General features: G+C 48.7%; 1 protein-coding gene across 3 annotated transcripts in view; it reads right to left on the reverse strand.

Annotated features, from left to right (window-relative positions):
* Positions 1-21,129, reverse strand: part of mpp7a (MAGUK p55 scaffold protein 7a) — an 87,523-nt gene that overhangs the window by 35,103 nt on the left and 31,291 nt on the right. For all 3 annotated transcript variants that reach the window (XM_049006123.1, XM_049006125.1, XM_049006124.1), the window contains exons 3-6: positions 13,187-13,305; positions 8,206-8,283; positions 5,021-5,101; positions 1,343-1,474 (exon numbers count right to left, since the gene is read on the reverse strand). In XM_049006123.1, coding sequence (XP_048862080.1) covers positions 1,343-1,474; positions 5,021-5,101; positions 8,206-8,283; positions 13,187-13,305 — 410 coding nt within the window. The remainder of the gene's footprint in view (positions 1-1,342; positions 1,475-5,020; positions 5,102-8,205; positions 8,284-13,186; positions 13,306-21,129) is intronic.

Here is a 21,129-nt window from a genome sequence, read left to right on the forward strand (position 1 = left end):
AGGGAGGCCCAAGACTTCCCAATTTCCCGAGGTGCTGGTCCATCCCTGACCACGTGCAGGACGTCATGGTGCCGGGGAGCCCTCGGTGAGGTTTTTCTGGAATTTACTGCTTTGTTTGCACTCACGTGATGGGAGAGCCAGACATGGGAACCTTCCCAGTCGTTAGCAGCCCCACAATTAGAGAGGCTGCGTTATGTTGGGCCGTAGCCTCCCAGCCTGTTTGGGGGGCACGGCCGCTTTATTGACCACAGGGGCTTAAGAGAGAGAGACACGGTCATCACCTGCCCCCCGCAAGCATTAGCCTTTGAGCCCCGTAATCACTTTGGACATAGTGGCTGTGTTCTGAAAGCGTTGCAGAGCCCAATAACGTAACTAACATGGTGCTCACAGCTTTTAAGTCTCCAGGTTACGAAAGTGATCCGTTCCCTAAGTCTGTATTTCAGTCAAATTTGTAAGCAAGTCAGAAAAATTATAGAACACGACAACAATTATAATACTACAGTAATAATGATAGTACATATGGTACTGTACCGTACCTTGGGCCAACAAACTACTGAAGCTGTCAATGTTGCATTCGTTATTATGAACCTTTGTATTTAACCATAAAAATTAAACGTTCTTAACTCGGGGACTGCCTGTACTTTTACTACAGCTGAAAGACAGCTTTAACAGGGGTCAATCGCAGCAGAAGCTGATATGGCTGTTTGGGTCTGCAGGCTCAAAACCTGGGTACAGCCCGGTTCTGAGGTACCACATCTCAGAGGGGATACTTTAGGAAAACCATGAACTGGTACAAACGACAGACATCAGATTGCAAGCCATTAGACTGTAAAAGTTCCCGAGAAACACTCAGGGAAAACGTGAGGAATCCCCATGGGAAGGTTCCTGCGACTGGCTACACCAGATCACAAGCCATTAGACTGTAAAAGTTCCCGAGAAACATTCAGGAAAATGTGAGGAATCCCCATGGGAAGGTTCCTGCGACTGGCTACACCAGATCACAAGCCATTAGACTGTAAAAGTTCCTGAGAAACACTCAGGAAAATGTGAGGAATCCCCATGGGAAGGTTCCTGCGACTGGCTACACCAGATCACAAGCCATTAGACTGTAAAATTCCGGAGAAACACTCAGGAAAACGTGAGGAATCCTCATGGGAAGGTTCCTGCGACTGGCTACACCAGATCACAAGCCATTAGACTGTAAAAGTTCCTGAGAAACACTCAGGAAAACGTGAGGAATCCCCATGGAAGGTTCCTGTGACTGGCTACATCAGATTACACTGAAAAATGATATGATAATAAACAAGACTGTTGCAAGGTCCGGGAACCCAGCCAAACTCACCAGAGGCTCCTTGTTCTTCACCAGCCGGATGATCTTTACAGAGTCCTCATCCTCGTCTATGTCATCCGGCATGGGTGGCAGCTGAGGGTCGTAGCTCTTCTGTGCCACTGTGTCATGGACTGACAGCAGGCTCTGTAATTGGGGGGGGGGGGGACAGGGGTCACTATGTGTCTCCTCTAAAACAACCCTTCCTGCCCCACGCTGCTCCTACCAAGACCCTCGGGCCAACCCCAAGCACCACAGAGAACAAAGAAACCCCTGCAAGCTGGACTGCCCTAGGAGGTCTTCGCTAAGTAAACACATCCATAACACGAAGATGGTAACGTCTTCCCCATGATTAGAGATGTCTGGACCTATGTTCATCCTGTTTTCTCAAGGCCTCAAAGGGCATGAATGAAGGGCCCTACTAAAGCAAAAACTTTTGTCCAAAGCGACAGGCAAGCGAAGCTGATGGTACATCTCAAGCCTATAGCTGTCAAGAAGCCAACTTGGTATAAGTGCAGCTAGACTGCGCTTCCAATGAGTGACTAATAACAAGCGAAAATTAACAAAGGCAACAACAATACAATACATTAAGAAACGAGGCTGTCAAGAGACCCCAACCTGGAGCAGGTCAGAGGCTGAGACGAGCTATCAGTATCTAGGAGCATCCTTACAGTGGAAGTCGAGCCCTGTCTGCATGCCTGGCCAAGACTGCAGCCGGCACAGACCCCCCCAGCACACTTTCCAGAGATGTTTGCGAGAATTGCAAAGGCAAACAAAGCAGAGGCGCGTGTTTGAGCGAGGGCTGGGAGCACGCGGCCATGCAGCACTCAAGATGTTCCTAAGAAGGACCAGATGCTTGGGGCTGAGGACGCCGGGAGTGCCGGGAGCCCAGGAAGAACCGGCCTGAGAAACACACACCCGCTTCCCATCCATCTTAAGACCGGTCGGCCATCCAATAATGGGGCCCTACCACCACCACCAAAACAGGGGCGGGGGGGACTTCCAGACTGTGATACCCGTTTCCGGACTGAATGGCATTACAGCATAAATATTTCCAAAGCTGTCTTAGCCCAGTGCTACGTTTAGCCCTGTTTTTCTTTCTCCCCTTCGCGGGATGGATGGCCGTCCCCACAGCTCTCTCATCTTACCAACCATGTGGGTGGCACTCAAATCTACAGTTGGATCTCCTCCGGACTCCCCTCTCCCCATTCAGGTCGGGGCCGGCAGGGAAGTAAAGGGCCCACAGCATCCTCTGCCATCAGCTCGGCTCCCTCTGGGCCGGAAAGCACCCGTTTCACCACCTCTTATATGTACCGATGACCTTTGACCTCATTCCAACCTCGGCTCAGTCTAGCCTGATATCCTGGCTTCATAGTGCCTGTCGTCAAAGCCTCGCCATCACGGTCCCACATCCCCTGATGGCTAATAACAGCCCAGCTGGTAACAGCTTGTAAAAACCTAGGACCACAAGCACTGAAAGGTAATCACAGCATGGGGGACGTGGGCGGGAGGGTGTAATGGGCAGCACATGGGCGAAGGCGGCTACTGGGACGTTCCTTCGGAGCGAATGGGTCGCATTTCAGCACACAAAGCTCGCCGCTGCCTTCTGTAAAATAATCCAACCGCGAGTCGTACTTTGGACACGTGGATTCTTAATCGCGCAGAAAATGGACACCGATCATCCCAGGCCCAACATCTAATTAGAGGCATTTGGTAATCCTTTTTTTCCGCCAAATCCAAACCTGTTTTTAATCTTGACCATAGATGTTTTGCGGGATGTGAGAACTCACCAGAAGAGTTCTATAAACCTGAGCCTGTTTCTGTGTATGAAGTTTGGGGGGGGGGGGGGCAGCCACCCTAATGGGGACTTTCATCACTGCCAGTGTTAGTCTTTCGAAGGAGGATAATATGGGCGAAATTTGTTTGCTCATGTGCAGATCATAAGGGGGGGGGGGGGACACCTTTAAACCTGGATTTATTTCCTGCCCGGAGAATGGATCGCTTCCGCTGTAATTGAGAGTTATATCGTTACTATCACACAGAGCACCCATTCAAGTCGACCATCTGCTCACAGGTTTGCCTGCCATGTCAGCTGACCTGTCTGGGCCGGTTCGATGATTCCACCTGATATATGGCCAGAACCCAAAATGCCAATTTTTTTCAGCAGAAAATCATATTTTAACTGTTTGGTTTGCTAACAAGATTTTTTTGTTTGTTTGACAACTAAATTCCTCCCTGAGAGGCCAGGAAAATTCAGCTTTCGGGATAGTGGTACTGTCGGGATCTCACACCGGGCACCCTCCCCCCAGGGTTGCTCCAGGCTCCACCCAAGGCGGTCCAAAGAAAGACTCAGCTCTAGGGAACTATACGTGGGCCACTTCCCATTGGCAGAGTTGAGCCACTGGCCATGAATCCGGTGGCAATAAATCCATCGCTGTCAATACACAGACGGCCACATGGCAGCCAGGTGTCGTAAAGGAACGCTGGCTCCCCCCACATCAGAGAAACGCCAATCGATCATCGGCTCGTAACGTGCAATCACGTTTCCAAGGAGTGCTCCATTTAGCAACGCTCTCCTGATTAATGTCTCCACGGCAACAACCCACACCCCCCCCCATCCCACCGCCGCCCATCAGACGGCACAAGCCCGGCCGTGAAGATATTATTTCTGGCTCAACCCCTGTATGCGTCAACGCGATTCAACGTGGCCCTCTGAAGACCATTCCATTTCCAGTGGGACTCCTTGTGTCATCTGCACCCCTCTATCTACAGCCTGCCATTTTAACCTCAATGGGGAAAAAAAAATCTAAATGACGACTGTGGGAAGACTGACAGGTGGAGGAAGAAATTCAGGAAAGCAGAGGCGGGCAGCTCCGTACCACTTTGGAGCAGGATCACGTTTCGGGATGTTCCAGCCAAGACGGAGTAATGGAGGATTGGGTTTCGCATAACAGGTCGTATAGAGAGATGGAGTGGATAGGTGGAGAGGGACATACATGTCTTGGGGGGGGGGGGGGGGGGGGGGGATGTGTGCAATTGGTGAAACGTGACAAGCAGTGGGCTTGCAAGCAAACGGATGTCAGTTTAGAGCATGTGTGAAAATCCAGATAACCAAAGACCTAGCATTGGTGGAAAGAAAGATGGGAGCCGTGAACACTAGGGGGCACTCTGGAGCTCGTATGCACTAGTGATGCTTTGACAGATCAACAGAAGCACAATACTTTCAGGGAAGAGAGGAAGTGAATTAATATGATGGAGTGCTGGAGAGAATAATTCAGTGACAATAAGAGGGATTCACAGAAGAGGGTGCAGAGTCCGAGGTGAGGTGGACGGTGTGTGTGTGTGTGTGTGTGTGTGTGTGTGTGTGTGTGTGTGTGTGTGAGCACTAATGCACAAGCCTGTTTACATGAGGAATGGCTGTTCAGGCGGCTGACTACTCAGCCTGGGTAGGTGTGCATATTTTCCTAAATCCATGCGTCCCCACAAGGATCGCAACCCCGCAGGAACAGACTGTGCAGACGGTGCCTCAAGGTAATATTACTCTTTTATCATAAGAAAGCATAAAACATTAAAACTTTTAACTAGTCCAAATGGGGAGAGTTAGGGTATATACTGTGCACATGTGTGTGTGTGTGTGTGTGTGTGTGTGTGTGTGTGTGTGTGTGTGTATGTGTGTAAAACAGAGACCCTCACCTTGACATGGGGTTTGTCCAGTAACCCGAGCAACTCCTGAATCTCCGGGCCGACGGGCTTGGTCTGCAGCTCCTTCACCAACTGAGAAGACAGGATTGATTGGGGGGGGGGGGGGTTGGCACCCAGCCTAGCACACACTATCGGTCTCATGTGGGGTGGAGGCAGCTTAATTTTTCTGACTCACACAAAGACACAGATACACACACCTGGATGCACCCCCCCACCCCTACCCCTACCCCACCCCCCCAAAGACAGATGAAGTCCACAGCCCGCACAAAGGGCTGCTTGTGCGACATCAGAGCAAGACCGTCACCCTGCCAGTGTGGGTCGGTTTTCAACAGGTAGGGGGGAAAATTCACACATCCTCAGAGAATCTTCTTACCAGCTTCAGGTGGTGGAGTTGGAGGGGGTATCTAAAGGGAAAGGAGGTGGCAGTGAAAGGAACTGGGGCAGGAAACACGCATGCTATGCCACCTACTGGTACAACATTGCACCTACAGGAAGAGCCACGTCATAATTCAGCTAATGTGCCTTTTGACACAGGCGGGGGGTCACTTTGGGGCATCCAGGACAAAGAACTGTCCACCCCTACAGTTCATAAAGTTCTCACAGGGGAAAGCAGGTAGAGAAGTATGTTCATCATCTGAGGAACAGTTGTGACTATAACACCTTCACCTTCAAAAAGACAGGGGAAAAAAAACACCCCCCCCCCATGTGGAACTAATCTAGAAGTCCAGTCTACCTCAGCCGAGAGTTTATTTGGACAGTTGAAATCCTGAGGATGGAGTTTACGTTTACGACGACTCCCGAAAGCAATCACGTCATGAAAACAGTGATACGCATTTCTGAGGCAGATTTGTTTAAACTATAGGCATCTCTTTTGATTACGCCAGAAGACATGGAGGACTTTTGTTTGGTTCTGCTATGAAAGCTGACATATTGGGGCAGAGGGAGGGAGTCCATCATCCAGAGGACTGGGAATCTCAGGATCGAAAGCTGAGGAACAGGCGGGGTCATGTGGGTTACACCAACAAAAAAAAAAAAAGTCGTTCTGATAAACTAGAAAGAGCTTGGGATGGAAACACACATTCAAGTCAGGAGGGCTGAGGAAACTTTCCGTAGGACGTTACTTTTGGCAGAACCCAACCCCTGACACTCAGAGCCATCACCTCACTGACATCACCAGCCACACAATCACTGGAACCGTGCTCTCTAGAGCCACCTAGTGGCCAGGGTGGTGTTCCCTGCTCTAAAGAGTATGGCTGTAGGAGAAGCATCTTACTCCCAAGCCAGGGCAGAGATACTGCCTCCTGGAGAAGAGAACTGATTATGCTGACTGTTAATGCCATGTCTGCTACTAGGGCTATAATTTATGATGAAAGAAAATGGGTATTAAAGAGTGAAGAACCAAAAAGATCAAAACTTTTTATAGCTGTTCACCTGTAATCCTAGAGAACACACCCATGGGTTAGTGATTGCGTGTGGACTGCTGAAAGGAAAATTTAAAGGTGCATCCATGATGTGCGATTCAGAAAACCCAGCAGAGAAATCTGCCGTTGTCCCCCAAAGTTAGATCCTGCGTAGACGTTTGGACAAGTGGTGCTGAAGAAAGAGGGTATGTTGCCAATATGCAAGTTGCTAATGAGAACAGACATGATGGAGCAAGGCTGAAAGCTTCATGTGAACCCTGAACTCATGGAGGAGGGGGTCTCATTGTGAGAGGGAGGGGCTTACAGACATCCTGCATGTCACCTGCCAGGTACGCTGCATATGAAACTAAAAATGAGCAACAAAGAGCCCAGAGTTCCTGTTGGCAGCAGAATAGCCAAAACAACTGAAAGTTTTACCGGGAGCCCTGGTGAAGGTCTGCACTGCAAATGGCACTTCTCTCAAAAACACGCAAACTCTCCAAATAATTTGATCGATTCTGCAGCTTTGGCACCCTTTGGGATTTTAATCCAGCTCCTTTATGGGGGAAAAAATCTAAATGTAAGCTCATAATTTGAAAGAGCAGACTGATCAAGAACAACTCATTTTTGACTTCTCAGGGGCAGAGAAAAATGGGAAAGAGGAACAGAAACACAACCCCCATCCCTTATGCCAACTTCACCGTGACGCTCCATCCATCTCCCACATTGACAGAATAACACAGCACTATTTCCTTCCAGCACTTGTGACATCATGGCTGGTGTCAATCTCCTCAGGGTACCATTTCATTTGCAGTGTCTCCTGCCAGCGGGACCCTCACCTGCCCGTCTGCCTGCCTGTTTATTCTCCTCTCTTCCTTCAGTCTCCAGCTCTCAGGTCCACCTTCACTTGCCCCGTTGATTTGGACGTAATTACAGAGGTTTCGTCATTCATAAAGTAGCGAAAATGGAAACAGCCTGAGGGTCTTTGATTACAGCTTGAAATGAAAAGCACAGGCCGGCCAGCCACTGGAAGCGCCGCCGGCGGCCGCGGCAGTGACGGCGGTTCTCCTGTCACCATCTGGCCGCGCAGTGCGTTTACACAGGTGCATGTGCGTGATACACAGCGCACCTCACGCACCAGCATCAGCAGGAAGGACATGGGCAGCACTCTCCTTACAGGGAAATTAAGCGGTCTGCCTGGAGTGGACAAACACGCGACTGGCTTTCACGGGGGCATGGCGCTGGCCCCCGACCAGAAAGGCAGGGCCGTAAATCACCCACACATCCGAGAGGAGAAGGCAGGGGGCGGCCTGCCTCGCTTACCTCCTTTCCACCACCTTCATCTGCCAGATCGGCTCCCTGCCTCCCTCCGTGTTCTCACACCCTGCCTGTGGCGCCCTGTACTGCCCAGTCACTTGGGGACTACGATCTGGATCCTCTACCTTGGGGGTGCCCCCTGACAATCTTTGTCAACTTTTGCTCCCTCCCAGCTGCCAGCCAATTAAGAAAACCGAATAGGGGGTGCTGGGAGCTGGGAGGGAGCAAAAATATGGACTTTCCCAGGGTTCTTCAAACACTGGGCTGAGAAACATTGATCTAACACAAAGACGAACATGACGTTGGGGTTGATTGTTGTTTGAGGAGCTAAGGGAGTGTTGGAACAGTGAGAGTGAAGCAGCTAAGTGATCAATGGCCTAGATTCATGCTTAAGGTGCAGAGGGACCAGGGGTAGACACGATTCATGGAACTTCACAAGCGCTGCACAGTGAGGCTTACATCCTGGGCCAGGGTCCCGGCACTGATCAGCACTGGGCTGGGACTCCGGTCTTCATAGCGCTGTAGCTTTTCGTGGATCTGGAAGGAGGACATGAAACTCAGTGGGGCCCCAATGACTAATAAGAACAACCCCCCCCCAATCACATGATTACTACCCCCACAGAGATCTACAAAGTTAACAGAGGGAACCATGCAGAAACACAAACAAAAACAGTTGAGAGCTGCTAGTCAGCATGGGATTAGCCTCTATCTTTACATAAAGAGACATGTTGTATATAAATCTCATTAATGAACCATTTCAGAGTCTGAAATTAACCCAATAAAACTCTGGGTCATAATTCTTGCCATTAAATGAAATCAGTATTACCTTAAATAGAAGTTTCTAAAATCTTCGAATATACAAAATCAGTTTTCAAGAGACTCAACAGATAATTATCATCATTAGTATTTAATTTAGTAGTTTCAAAAGTCCTGACAAACCTAGCAAATCCATCAAATTACTACCCAAACACCCAAAAGATGTCACACTGCATACAGAGATGGCCAAGAAAAGCGTTTTACAGTACAGTATTCAAACAACAAATTCTCTGGAGGGGGTTTCATGTCCCAGTGGAGTGAGACCTACAAGTTTCAGTGGCCTCATGCACTGTGATGCCCCTTACACTTCAGCAAGGTCTAGAGTCAGGTTTGGGGGTCAATGAACAACTGACCTAAGAAGAAAAAAAAAAACTGATCCCTTCACTGACTCGATACGGGAGACCGGACTGGGTGCTGTAAGTCTGGGGGTCACTGTAGGTCTGGGATATTGGGTTGGGTGTGCGGGGGATGGGATGGCACCCGCCGTCAGGAGGCCAGACCCATCTGAACACAGACTCTGGGTCGCGTCTTCAGAGGCTGGGCCCAACTCCTCGTCTCCTGAGCTATGTAGGGGACAGTGCCAAGGGGACAGAGCCAAGCTGACAACGCCAGGGGGACAGCCGCACTCGTTCAAAAAAAATGATAATAAAAAATGTGGAATTGATTCGGCCAAGAATATCGCTTGTCCTTTTGTGGACATGGCTCTCCAGGACATCTGCTTTGGTACTTGCAGCGAAGCTGCTTCATTACCGTGGAATTCTCTCTCTGCTTTTTTCTTCTTTCTTCGAAGCGAACGAAAAATTGCTTTTATTTACAACTCAGGACCACATCCAACGGGACGGTCCCATTCCAACAGAGGAATGCGCCTATCTGCTGTGGCAGTCAGTTACGAGTTGCCCCCCCGGCAGACATTCCACCTGCGATGGAGGGGCTTTACAATCGGCAGATACGTGACATTGGGGCATGTGGCAACAAAGAAGCAGGTCGGGAACCGTTGCAGGATGAGACAGTGAGAGCTAGGGTGGTACGTCTCGAACAATACAGATGTGATAGAAGGGTGGGGAATGGGGAACACTGAAATAACAGAAGTGGAATTGGGGGGAGGAGGAGATGCTGTAAATTAGTTCAAAAATCTCAAAGAAATAAACTGATAAAGTGATGGTTGGACAACCAAGTCAGGTACAGCAGATTAGGATCAAGCTTCAGGGTCACCGCCACCGCCACCGCCCCAACCCCCCTCCCCACCCCACCCCGGGGAATCAGGTCCCTATGTGAAAAAAACAAGCACGTGTCATCAATCTCCCACATGAAGACGGGGAACCTGAACAAACCCAGACGCTAAATTAAAGAAGTAGTACAGTTCTGGTCGAGAGGAGGATACTTTCCAGGATGCTAATGGTTTTTGGAATTCAGTTCGAATCTTTGGCGCTCACAGAGATTGTCCTGAGCTGCTGGGCAGGAAACACAGACAGAACGACGACCTCTGGTTCTCCGTTCTGGTCAAGAGTGACCCCGGACTCCGGAGTCTTCACCGTCTGCCGGCAGCAGACCTACACCCACAATAAGCTGGTCCGCGGCTGCCCTTTTGACCTTCATGCCATCAGACTCCTGCAGTAGGTAACGGTGGGATGACTTGTTAAAAAACAGGGCCCTGAGACATGGCACAGACGAGGTATGGCCTTGATGGCCACACTCCACCCCCATGTAGAAGAAGCCTCCAGAGAAGGCAAGAAGTGGGGCAGGGATGTAAGCAGGCCACCAACCAGGGCAGGTGGTAGTAACCAGGATCCAGACAGAGCCCAGCACCAAATAGGCGGGATGAAGAAAAAAAAAAAAAAAAGATACAGAAAGATACTCAGCAGAAAGATACAGAAACTCATCCTCCTAATCTCTACTGCTCACTCGCCAAGGCTGTCGATGCAGATCATCAGAATGTGCTTTTTTATTTATTTACTTTTAAATAAAGTTCTTCAAACTGTCAAAGTAATATACACCAGTGCCACTGAGAATTATACTGAAAGTACAAGTAATACTGTACGAGACAAGCAGTCAGGAACAATCTACTTCAGCAGGATAACACCAGCCAGCACATGTACTACTTTAATAACCCGCTTATATGTGTCAGCTACACGAAAAATAGATTGAGAATAAGGATAAGAACGGAATAAATCTGCTTTTAGCTACCAGTTAGTAAGGAGGGAGAAAAATATACCTGTCATGAAGGGAAATCGGACTTGTAAATAAATGCTAATGTTCGTTTTGAAACGAGGCGATTGGTTACAGACGTTGGGAGTCTCTGCTTCAGGTGGGACAAACAAACGATGTTCGGGGCCTGTTATTCATCAGGATGAATGCTTGAGAAGTAGGCTGGTTGGGGGGGGGGCTTGGATGGTACCCGAGATGTGGCCCCCAGACAGCACACGTCAGACGAATCAGACAGAGCTTAGAGGTGGCTGGTTCTGTCTGGATCTCCGACATGCTCTTTCTGGCCTGAACCAGCCCCCCCACCTCACCCCGGCTGGACCAGACATTTGCTTTGTAAACACCACAGGTGGAGGTTGACAGCCTCCACTAGATCAGCCTTCTGTCAAACTCATTGGATTACCGCACTGTTTCTCTCCCTGGAGTCACAGTCAGGACCAAATATGAGCCCCCGCAGACTTAAAATAAGGTAAGAGCACCACCTAGCTTTGAAATGGGAGAAGAGGAGGGAGATGCAAAGACAAATGATGTCGTCTCTACAGAGCAGAGACACGTCTACAACGAAACCAAGCTGGCACGGCTGAATGGGTCCATTCCTCTCCTTCAGGTTGTATAATATAATCCTTTCCTTTAAGACCGTATAATATACCAAACCACAGTAGGCATGATGAACGAGCGGGCATTAGGCAGCACTGTCTGGACATGTTAATGAGCTGCGGTCAGCTTTCGACAGAATCTGGGTCGGCCCAGAGCTCCACATCGTATGCCTGAAGGAGACAGCTACCCTCCCGGCCCCAACCGAACTATTACGTGCTTAGAAGTATTAGAAGAATTAAGTTACGAATGAGGATATTTAACGGCTATTTTGACTGCTGTGCAACTGAATAGCTCAGCAGTCACTAGAGAAACGGGAGGAGAGAAATGATCAAAAAGTAGTAACTACGGTAACCAATCACAGGGGTTCAAAAACACATGCAAAATATGCACAATTTCATGTATTCCTGAGTAGAGTACTTGTAACTATCCACAAGTGTTATTTATAACTCAGAAGTAAAACTTACATTCCATTACTTTGACAAAATGTAATTCTAGTGAGTGAGTGAGTGAGTGAGTGAGTGAGAGAGAGAGACATGGAGACAAAGAGAGACAGGGATGGAAAGGGAAGCAAAAAGGAAGAGAGAGACGTGGAGAGAGAGAGATGGAGACAAACAAAAGGACAAAGAGATAGAGATGGCGAGAGACAGAAACAAAAAGAAACCGAGAGAGAGAGAGAGACAGAGGCAGCTGACTTGCTGAAGTTCCTCACCACTCCTCTCCAGCATTTCACTCCTCATCTGTTCACACCTTGTCCCAAGGCCCAGTTAAGCCCACCAGACCAGGCCATGCGTGTGTCCCATCTGGACAACAGCTGGGATCCTCTCATCTGCATACTGGCAGCGCACACCCCCCCCATTCCCAACCCCAAGAACAAACTCAGCACCTCTCAGGAAAAAAAAAATCAGTGGCAGTTCTTCCCACTTGTCTGAAATTGTTATTTTTTCAACTGTTTACAGAGGTAGATAATCCACAGGACACATCCCCATATAGCTGCACCATAGTAACTCCACACCAGGCCCCTGCAACAACACGTTGTAGGCTTTTATCAAGCATAACATATTCCAATTGTTTTGATGACTTCTATGTTTTAAGCCACATGGGACGTGAAGTTACCCAGGAAAATAGAGCAACAATCATTTGGGGGTCCTTACGTCTTAACTTCGGGTGTCTGAGTCGAACACCTGAAAAGTGCTGGGATTTATAAGCTCTTTACGTGCTCATAGGGTTACATAAAAAGCTGAAGACTGTGCAAACAGTCAACAGAAAGAAGGTTTTGCTTTGGCAGGAGAGGATATCATCTTTTTTTGCCACTTCACTTCCTGTCTGAGGCAAAAAACCACGATAGCACTGGACACCAGGCTTCGGCTGGATCTCTCGCTTCCGGAGCTTTCCCCGTGTAAACAGGGGTTCACGTTTTTATGTCCCGATTGAATGACAAAGCAGTGACACCCCCAGGAATACTTAAAGCCACAGGTGCACGCCTCCCCTTTAGTGTCGGTTACCGATGGCTACACCGGATCTGAGCAGAGGGCATGTGTTTCGCTCATTAGCACCAGACGGAAGAGCACTAAAGCAATCGCATGCGTCGATCCCCACGTCTTTGCAGGACTGCCACTTTTAATGCCGCCGTTTCGGATGCCTCGAACAAAGAGGTGCTTGTATGAAGTGTCCAAGATGGGAGGAATGGAAAGAGAGAGAGGGAGGAAGAGAAAGAGGACAGAAAGGGCCAGATGAGGAAGCGCTGGGGTCCTGCCTGGTCACATCTAGAATATCACAGCAGCCAGAACCGGGAACAAAGTGGAATGAGAAGGGCGGAGATGTTTACCTTGACCAGTGCCTGGAGGCTCTTCTCCCCGAACATGTCCTGAAGGAAGGCACAGTCTGCTTGGCTGTCCACATGCGGCTCCAGCTGTGAGGGGAGGGTAGCCAGCAGCTCAAACAGACCTGGATGGGTGGAAACACAGTTTGGTGGCTCTCCTGCCCCTTTCCAAACCCCCGTCTTCCCGTTCCTACCCTTTTCCTCCTTGAAATTAGCAAGGTGACCAAACTGCAAAGGACGTTTGATAAAGTTGTATGCCCCTTGGTCTGTAGCACGATCCCGATTCGGGAAGTGATCAGACACACCCCCTTCACAGCCTGAACTTCCTGTGATTGTTCTGTATTTCCTGTTGTTCTAGGAACTCTGATAGCACAAACATGGAGTCCTAGACATGGGCAGACGGTACGGCATTGGATCCACTTAAAGAACATTAAATCCAAAGCCTGCGTCTTATGGATGTCAAATGCCACCACGTTTCCAAATCTTTGTGGTTTTGCTCAGATTTTAAAGCTAAGCCGGAATTTTTTCCTTCTTCGTTCTGCAATTTTAAACCCAAATCCCACAATAAGACCCAGAATCCCTTCCGGCACAGATGCTAAAGAAGCAATTAATCAGAACATCTTCGATGTGTAGAGCCACCCTGAGGCTTCTGGGTGAAACACAAATCACGGGGTCCAGTGGGGCTTCCTCAACCAAGTTTAAAAGGACCAGACTGCACATGCCGTTTGGTGGATCATGGACCAGGAGATGCGTATACTGCCGGCCATCCATTGATCCTATACTATCCTATGATACTATCCACAGCTATGATTTCTTTTTCCCATGCCACACCATACCATGCCAGGCCAGAACAGTCCATGCTGTGCCATTCCATGTCGGTCCATTTCTAGCCAGGCCAGGCCATACTGTGCTAGACCTGGTAGCACACTGCAAACTAAGGGGGACCCGTGCTATACAACAAGATTGTCTGTGACAGTCTTCACCCCGGATGGGCCTCGCCCCTCTACCCCCACCCCACCCCCGCTACAGACTGGCCGTGCTGCAAGGGCATCTGCTCCCCTCGTCAGTTTACAAGCAGGGAAATCTAAATAACATGTCGTATTATAAAAGATTTAAGGGACACAGGATGATGTGGAGGTGGGGAGGGACGTGGAAAAGTCATCAGGGCCATGGGCCCTCGTAAGCGGCTGGAGCACAGCAGGGTCACCAGCATGTCTTGTGTGTCATGCCCCCCTCCCTTTGGAAAACGTAAAGATTTTCATTTCCTCCTGCTGCTCCTACGCCCAATAATATATATATATGGATATTCTGTTTTTTTTTTTTATTTCATCAAATGGGGAAGAAATCAATCAGGGTGCACTCCCACTCCCCACTCCCCCCCCCCCCAACTGCTCTGCCACGATCCACCAACCCACCCTGGAACGCAGGAAGCTGCCAGCACTGCTTGCCAGCCATCTCTCCGCAGACGGAGCCCTGTGGTCAGATGGGATTTCAGGGGCCACCCTCCACGCTTCGGCCCTCAGGCCAGATGAGGTTTGAACCCAGTTCTGTTTCCTCGCAAAAAGCCCCCAAATATATCCCCTCAGAACTGTGGCACTTGGTGGCCAAAAAAAACGCTTGGCAAAAGAAAATATGTAACACCCCAACCCCCCCCTCTCCCCACCAGATCCTCCAAAATGGATGTTCTCTGTTCATCACCTGCCCACCAACCTATAGGGAAAAAGAGTTTGTCCAGGAAGTACCACAAAGGTTTTGGGGGTAAAGGCCAAAAACAGTCCAAAGTGGTTCACGCCATTTGGGTTGTTGGGTGAGGGGGGTTTTCACAAGCACCAGTGGTAACAAGCCAGGCTTGGAGCGAGCCACTGGTCTAGGATATCCTGAAGTGCAGTTCATTTGTCTGGTCGCACATTGTTACTCGGCCTGATTGGGACCCCAATTTGAGAACAGAAAATCCAGTGGATTGTGTGGGAAAAGCAGGACAACGAGGCTTTAGACATGACACGCATGTTGGGTCGTGTCAGGCGTCTACAGCTGACAGGGACAAAAACGTAATGCGACTTTCAAAAATTCATTTTGCGACACTGCAAGGATTTGCATTAGTGCAGTTTCATGAGAGTAACAACGCCAAACTTATCCGTTTGTGTTCAGATAGAATATTCCAGTCTTCCTGTTTTACTTTCCAAAGCCGACAGAACAGAATAATCTGACCCGTGGAGCAACCAGCGGGACTTGGAACCATGAACTTGTATCGCATCCCCCTAACACCCTTGCGCCATGACGTTTAAATCTGATTGATTATGTGCTGGGAAAGGAACCTCTGGACCATGCAACTTAGAGTGCAAACTACATTTCATTTACAATAACAAACATCTGCCAATATTACCGTTCCACTCAAGACGCATGCAATTTGTGATCTTAATGGCAAAATAAAATCCATTTCACTCAGACAACACCAGCAGTGGGTGGGTTGGTGGGGGGGGGGGGGGGAAGAGATCCTTGAATGGGATTCATGCCCCCCCCCCCCAGGGTGCTGAAAGAGAGACACAATTTGACTGTATATCTATCAAGCCGTTATTAAGAGCAGAATGCAGGGCTGTCATCCAGGATGAGAAACACCCCCCCACATACCCCCTGCCTGGACAATATTTCAAAGGCTGTTCAGTGGACAACATTCAGGCACAAGGGGAGCCCTGAGAACAAATAATTAACCAAATAAAAATGTAAGAATGGAGCTTGGTGTTGCTGTCCATGTCAGGGAGCCCACTTTCTGTATGGTTTAACTCATACTCTGAAATCAGCCGGGAGACAAAAAAGTCAGCTAGACAAACGAGGAGATAAATGATTTATTCATGGGGAAATAAAACTTAAGAAATAAATTCTCAGCCTGATGTCTTGGACGTTGGGACTTCAGTGTGCGAGGTGGAAAAGAGGTTAATCCCCAGAGGCAAACACACAACCCCAAGGATTTATCTTCCACCCTCACCTGGCCGTCTGCCTTCAGCCACGCTCCTGGAACATTCAGCAGCGAGGTCCCGCACATGCTACATTCCAGGCCATTCCATCTTAGAAGGAGCACTTTCCCTGACATGAGAAAGGGGTGGCTGGGACAAAGTCCTTCTCTACTCCAGTGCATGTAATATCTGGGATGGCATGAATTTCTTCTTAGGAATGTAAGATTTCCTTATTGTGAAAGCAAATTGATATTTTTTGTGAAGTTTTAAATATTAGGTCACAAAAAGGTTCCAACCCAAGATTCCGACATACACACACAAAAAGGTTCCTACCCAACATTCCAACATACACACAAAAAAGTTCCAACCTGAGATTCCAACATACACATACAAAGGTTCCAACTTGAGATTCCAACATGCCCAAAGATTCCAACCCAACATTTCTCCACACACATACACATAAAAAGGTTTCAACCCAAGATTCAGAAACCTACACAAAAAGGTTTCAACCCACACATTGACACACTCGAAGGTTTTGACCCAACATTCCCACATACACACAAAGGTTCCAACCCAACATTTCAGCTTCCTTGAAAGTACTGATCCAAGAGTTCTACATACATATAAAAGGTACAATACATGCCTAAAAGTTCTGACCCAACATTCTAGCACACAAATATATTCTAATAATAATAATTGACACTTTTATTGATCCCTGTAGGGAAATTGTTTTTACGCCTCCCACAACCTGCTCTTTTTTTCATAGAGGAAGTTGTCTGCGAAGGGCTGCCACCTGTAGCAGCGCCCAGGGAGCTGGGGGTTAAGGGCCTTGCTCAAGGACCCACAGGCTGAGGCTGGGTTTGAACCTGCGACCTTCTGATTACAGGCACACAGGCTTAGCCCACTGAGCCACACGCTGCCCCCCAAGGGCTGACCCAACATCCTAATATGCTTGAAGATTCTGACCCAACATTCCGATATACACCTCTCTTCTGCTTGCTTGCCATCTTGCTCATACCTCTAGTTATAATGTCACTGCTGCTGAATGTCTTCTGCCCAATCCCACCCCAGAATGGGGCAGCGGTCAATTTAAACATTGGAACTTAAAATATAAGTATAAATCAGCAACAAAAATGATGAGAAACAAATCTGCGTATCAGTAGATATCCAGATTTTACCAAAAAACCAGATAAAAACTAGCGGTTGAATACATCTTGAGGTCAATGAAGGCACAAGTACGGCAACTGGTCTTTGACTGTCGGGGGTGATTACCAACTGAAAAGCAGCTGGACCACAACGCACAGTTTTTTGGCTTATGGAATATTGAGAATTCATACTGAGAATCCTTGATGGTCGGGGGCTCTGGTCCAGGGCCCCTGAAGTCGGCCACAGGGATTCAAAGTCTCTCTGATGATGACGGGCAGGTCAAGCCTTTCAAAAGATATTTATTCTTCAGTGCGCAGCCAGCAGCGAGCACATCCAGGCAGGAACGCGCCCGTGCAACTTCAAAGGGGTCCTGGCACAGCTGCTGAGACGGCGGGACCCTCGACTGGAGCCCAGCCGCGCGCACGCCTGCCGCGTACCTGCTCACGTTTCGTCCCGATGGTTAAGGTTTATATTCCCGCGCCCAGTTTGGCACAAATACGGCAAAGGGCTCAGGTCACAGAGCATTCCGTAAGCAAGAAACCTGCCAGTGGGCGATTTTACTGTGGAAGAAGCCTGGGAGGGGAATCAATGGTGGGGGATGTTTAAGGAGAAATACACAGGGAGGCGAGTCTGTCTCAGGGGGTGCAGGCAGCTAAGGTTACGAGTGAAAGCCAGGTTGTATAGGAGGATCCAGGCCCAAATTGGAGGGGACTGGCATAGTTAGAAACAGCAAGAAAGGGCCAAAATGGTGGCCTGGAGCTCCAGAACACCCCCGCCATGGTTACCAGACAGCTCTCTCCTCCTGATAATGGGGACACAGTCTGAGGAATACCATCCTCTCTCGTTTTCAGAATGCCGTGCCACCGAACCGGAGCCATGGAAAGAGCCGACTCTTACATGTTTCTAATTGTACAGGATTATCTGATATTTTAGTGCCTCTCCTGGAAATGACAGGCGTGGGCTCCAGACCAGCACTCCAGAGTTGCCTTCCTGCGAGGAGGCATCGCCTTTGGAAAAGGCGGCCCACTTAGGATGGGGGCGTACTTCGGATTAGCGCACAGGAGGATATCATTATCCCTTCAGAAATATATAAATAAATCACATTCCTTCGCTCTTTTTTTCCCCCCATCCCGGTTTGCAGAAACCAAGTGGAAATTTTCATTCTGATGTAACTGGAAAAAGGGACATTTTCCAGTGGCAACATATCCTGCCGCTACAGTTACTGTGTTCCTGCAAGCCATGCGGCCGGATGCTGGGAGGGGGAAAAAATGGCTGGAAATCGGCAGAGTGCTCCTGTCGCGCCAGCGCCGTGGCTCCCACATGCTTAGCATTCCTTGACATGGAGACGGAAAAACTTACCAGCACCGGGGAAATTTAACACCCTCCTTTCTTGTCATTTTGCTCATAGCTGCACGAATGCCTGCGAAAGCCATGGAACTGACTGAGCGATAAACAAGATGGACCACGTTTCATCATCGCCCCCGGGAACACAGCACTGTCTGGACACACACACACACACACACACACACACACACACACACACACACACACACACACACAAGTGAGTGAGTCTGCTAAAAAGGTCCCCCCCCAGCCCGCCCCCCCAGGATTTCCTCCTGGACCCTTCCAGTGCCCCCTCCAGCCCCCACAAATGACAGACGACATTTCATCTAATCTTTTACAGTCCCGCTGTAGCATTAAAACTCCAAAGTCCTGCATGCAACATGCCGCTTCCCCACGACAACGTACAAAACCTTTATAACGGGGGTGCTGAACCCCATCTGTGTCAATAACTGCCCCCGTCAACCCAACAAAGGGGGCTCTGCCCTCGTCTAAAACCTTAATGCTTAAGCCTAACCCAAATGTAGTTTCCTGTACTTGCTGGAGGATAGAAATACCACCTGTTTCTCCCCAACAGGGGGCACTTGGAGTGTGCCGTGTGACCTCTTAACAAGAGGGGGGACACAGACATATGAAGGCACGGGGGAGGGGGCCACGTACGCCTAGAAGATGTTGTGTATGGAGACTCCATCACCCCAAAGCTGCAGCACTGTGGCCTGCGCCATGTCTGACTTTATTCCCTTCATTGTAAAAACAAGAATCTCTCACTCAACCTGGATCTCTGGACGGTGGATCACAAGACAGTGACTAAAATGCACTTGGCACCACACTCAGCGAAGCGGACCTCAGGCACCATTAAATGCGGCGCTACCCAAATTTGACCTCTCACCTGGTATTCCCAGTCATCAAATAAAGACTGAGTGACAGGAGTAGAAGGAAACAGGATATTGGTTCATAACCCAGATGTCTTCCTTTCCCAGGCGAGGTTATGTTTTTGGACCTTTGCATTGGGCAACACGACTAGAAGGACCTCTAGGGTCGTTTGACTGGACACCAAAAACCATATGGCGAGGGCCCGGTTCTCGAAGGTGCCCTCACTCCCATCATGCCCCGACGTGCAATCACACTGCTACATCCAACTGGAAGGTAATAAGGGGAGCAACACGTCTTCCAGATCACACCAGGGACGCCAAAGAGATGGTCATAGACATCAGAACACTATGTCCGGTTTTTACATGTGTACGATGATCTCTTAGGTGTCTCTGGAAGTCATGTTGCTCGCCTCATATTAACTTAACAAACTTTCAAATTTAAAGCTCCAGTGAGGAAAAAGATCTTTCTAAAAGAGAGTTCCACCAGTGGGCAAACTGCGCAGTCAGACAGAGAGACAGGCAGACAGAGAGACAGGCAGACAGAGAGACAGGCAGACAGAGAGACAGGTTGACAGTCAATACAGACCTGCGTGTGGTATGGAAGGTGAGAAAAGAAGGTAGAACACATGCACATGCTCACCATCCCAATGCGTGAGAGGGGCCAGCAAAGCTGTGACACCATGCTTACAAAGCCACTGGATCCCCTGCCCCCTCATCCCGATCCAAGAAACAGATTTAAAACACTTACCATGGGCCACTTCTGTGACCTAGAACTTTATTAAAAGTTCCAAAAACTGCAAATAGAAGATATGTAGGGGATCTTCATAACCAACACTGTATTTCCATGCCCCCTGCGGTATTCCATTTTCACCTTTAAATATTTGGATTCATTTATTAGACATTGATTAATAAGTTCCTTCTTTTTGAGGAGAGAGAGGCCTCTGCGTAGGAGGAACGCACTACAGGTCAGCAGGGCGTAAAATGCGTGGCAGCCCTCTGTTTACACAGAAAACACCAGAATGACACCCATATACACTTCTTTAATAAACGCATGTGATTGATGCCAATTTGGGTGGCTCACTGCCATTTTAATTGCACTTAACGGTCTGCAAATTATGACCCGTTAGGCAAGGAGATAAAAGGCTGTAGTGCACCTGCTGCCTTTGGGTTCAAACGACAGCACCCACCCCCAAAACCACGCCCAGCCCCCAAAAAGTAACTCATCCAAAGCTTTAGTGCTTTGATTCTGATTTAGTGCTTCAATCCTCTCTCTATTGTTAGTCACAACTCTCACCCCCCCCCCCCCAAAAAAAAAGAAAATCACTCCTCCAGAGAGACACAATATAAAGAATATCAGTGATTAACTGGTATTGACTTGATTGATTGACAGTGACTGACTTGTTTTCAGCCTCATTCAGGGCATTTATGGGGGTATGGAAAGGAGAGATTTATTAACATTAAGACATTTAAATCCTGTCACCATACAAACATGCCCTGTTCTAACTTCTATAAGAAATGATCAAGGACAGGTGAAAATAAGAAAATAGGAAAAATGGTCGTTGAATCGGAGCAGATTTCGGGGCTGGGCCCGGGAGGGAGTCACGTGTTTTCATAAGGAACATTCTAGAACGCCAGCAAT

The sequence above is a fragment of the Brienomyrus brachyistius genome, chromosome 1, assembly GCF_023856365.1.
Source record: "Brienomyrus brachyistius isolate T26 chromosome 1, BBRACH_0.4, whole genome shotgun sequence".
NCBI classification, from domain to species: Eukaryota; Metazoa; Chordata; class Actinopteri; order Osteoglossiformes; family Mormyridae; genus Brienomyrus; species Brienomyrus brachyistius.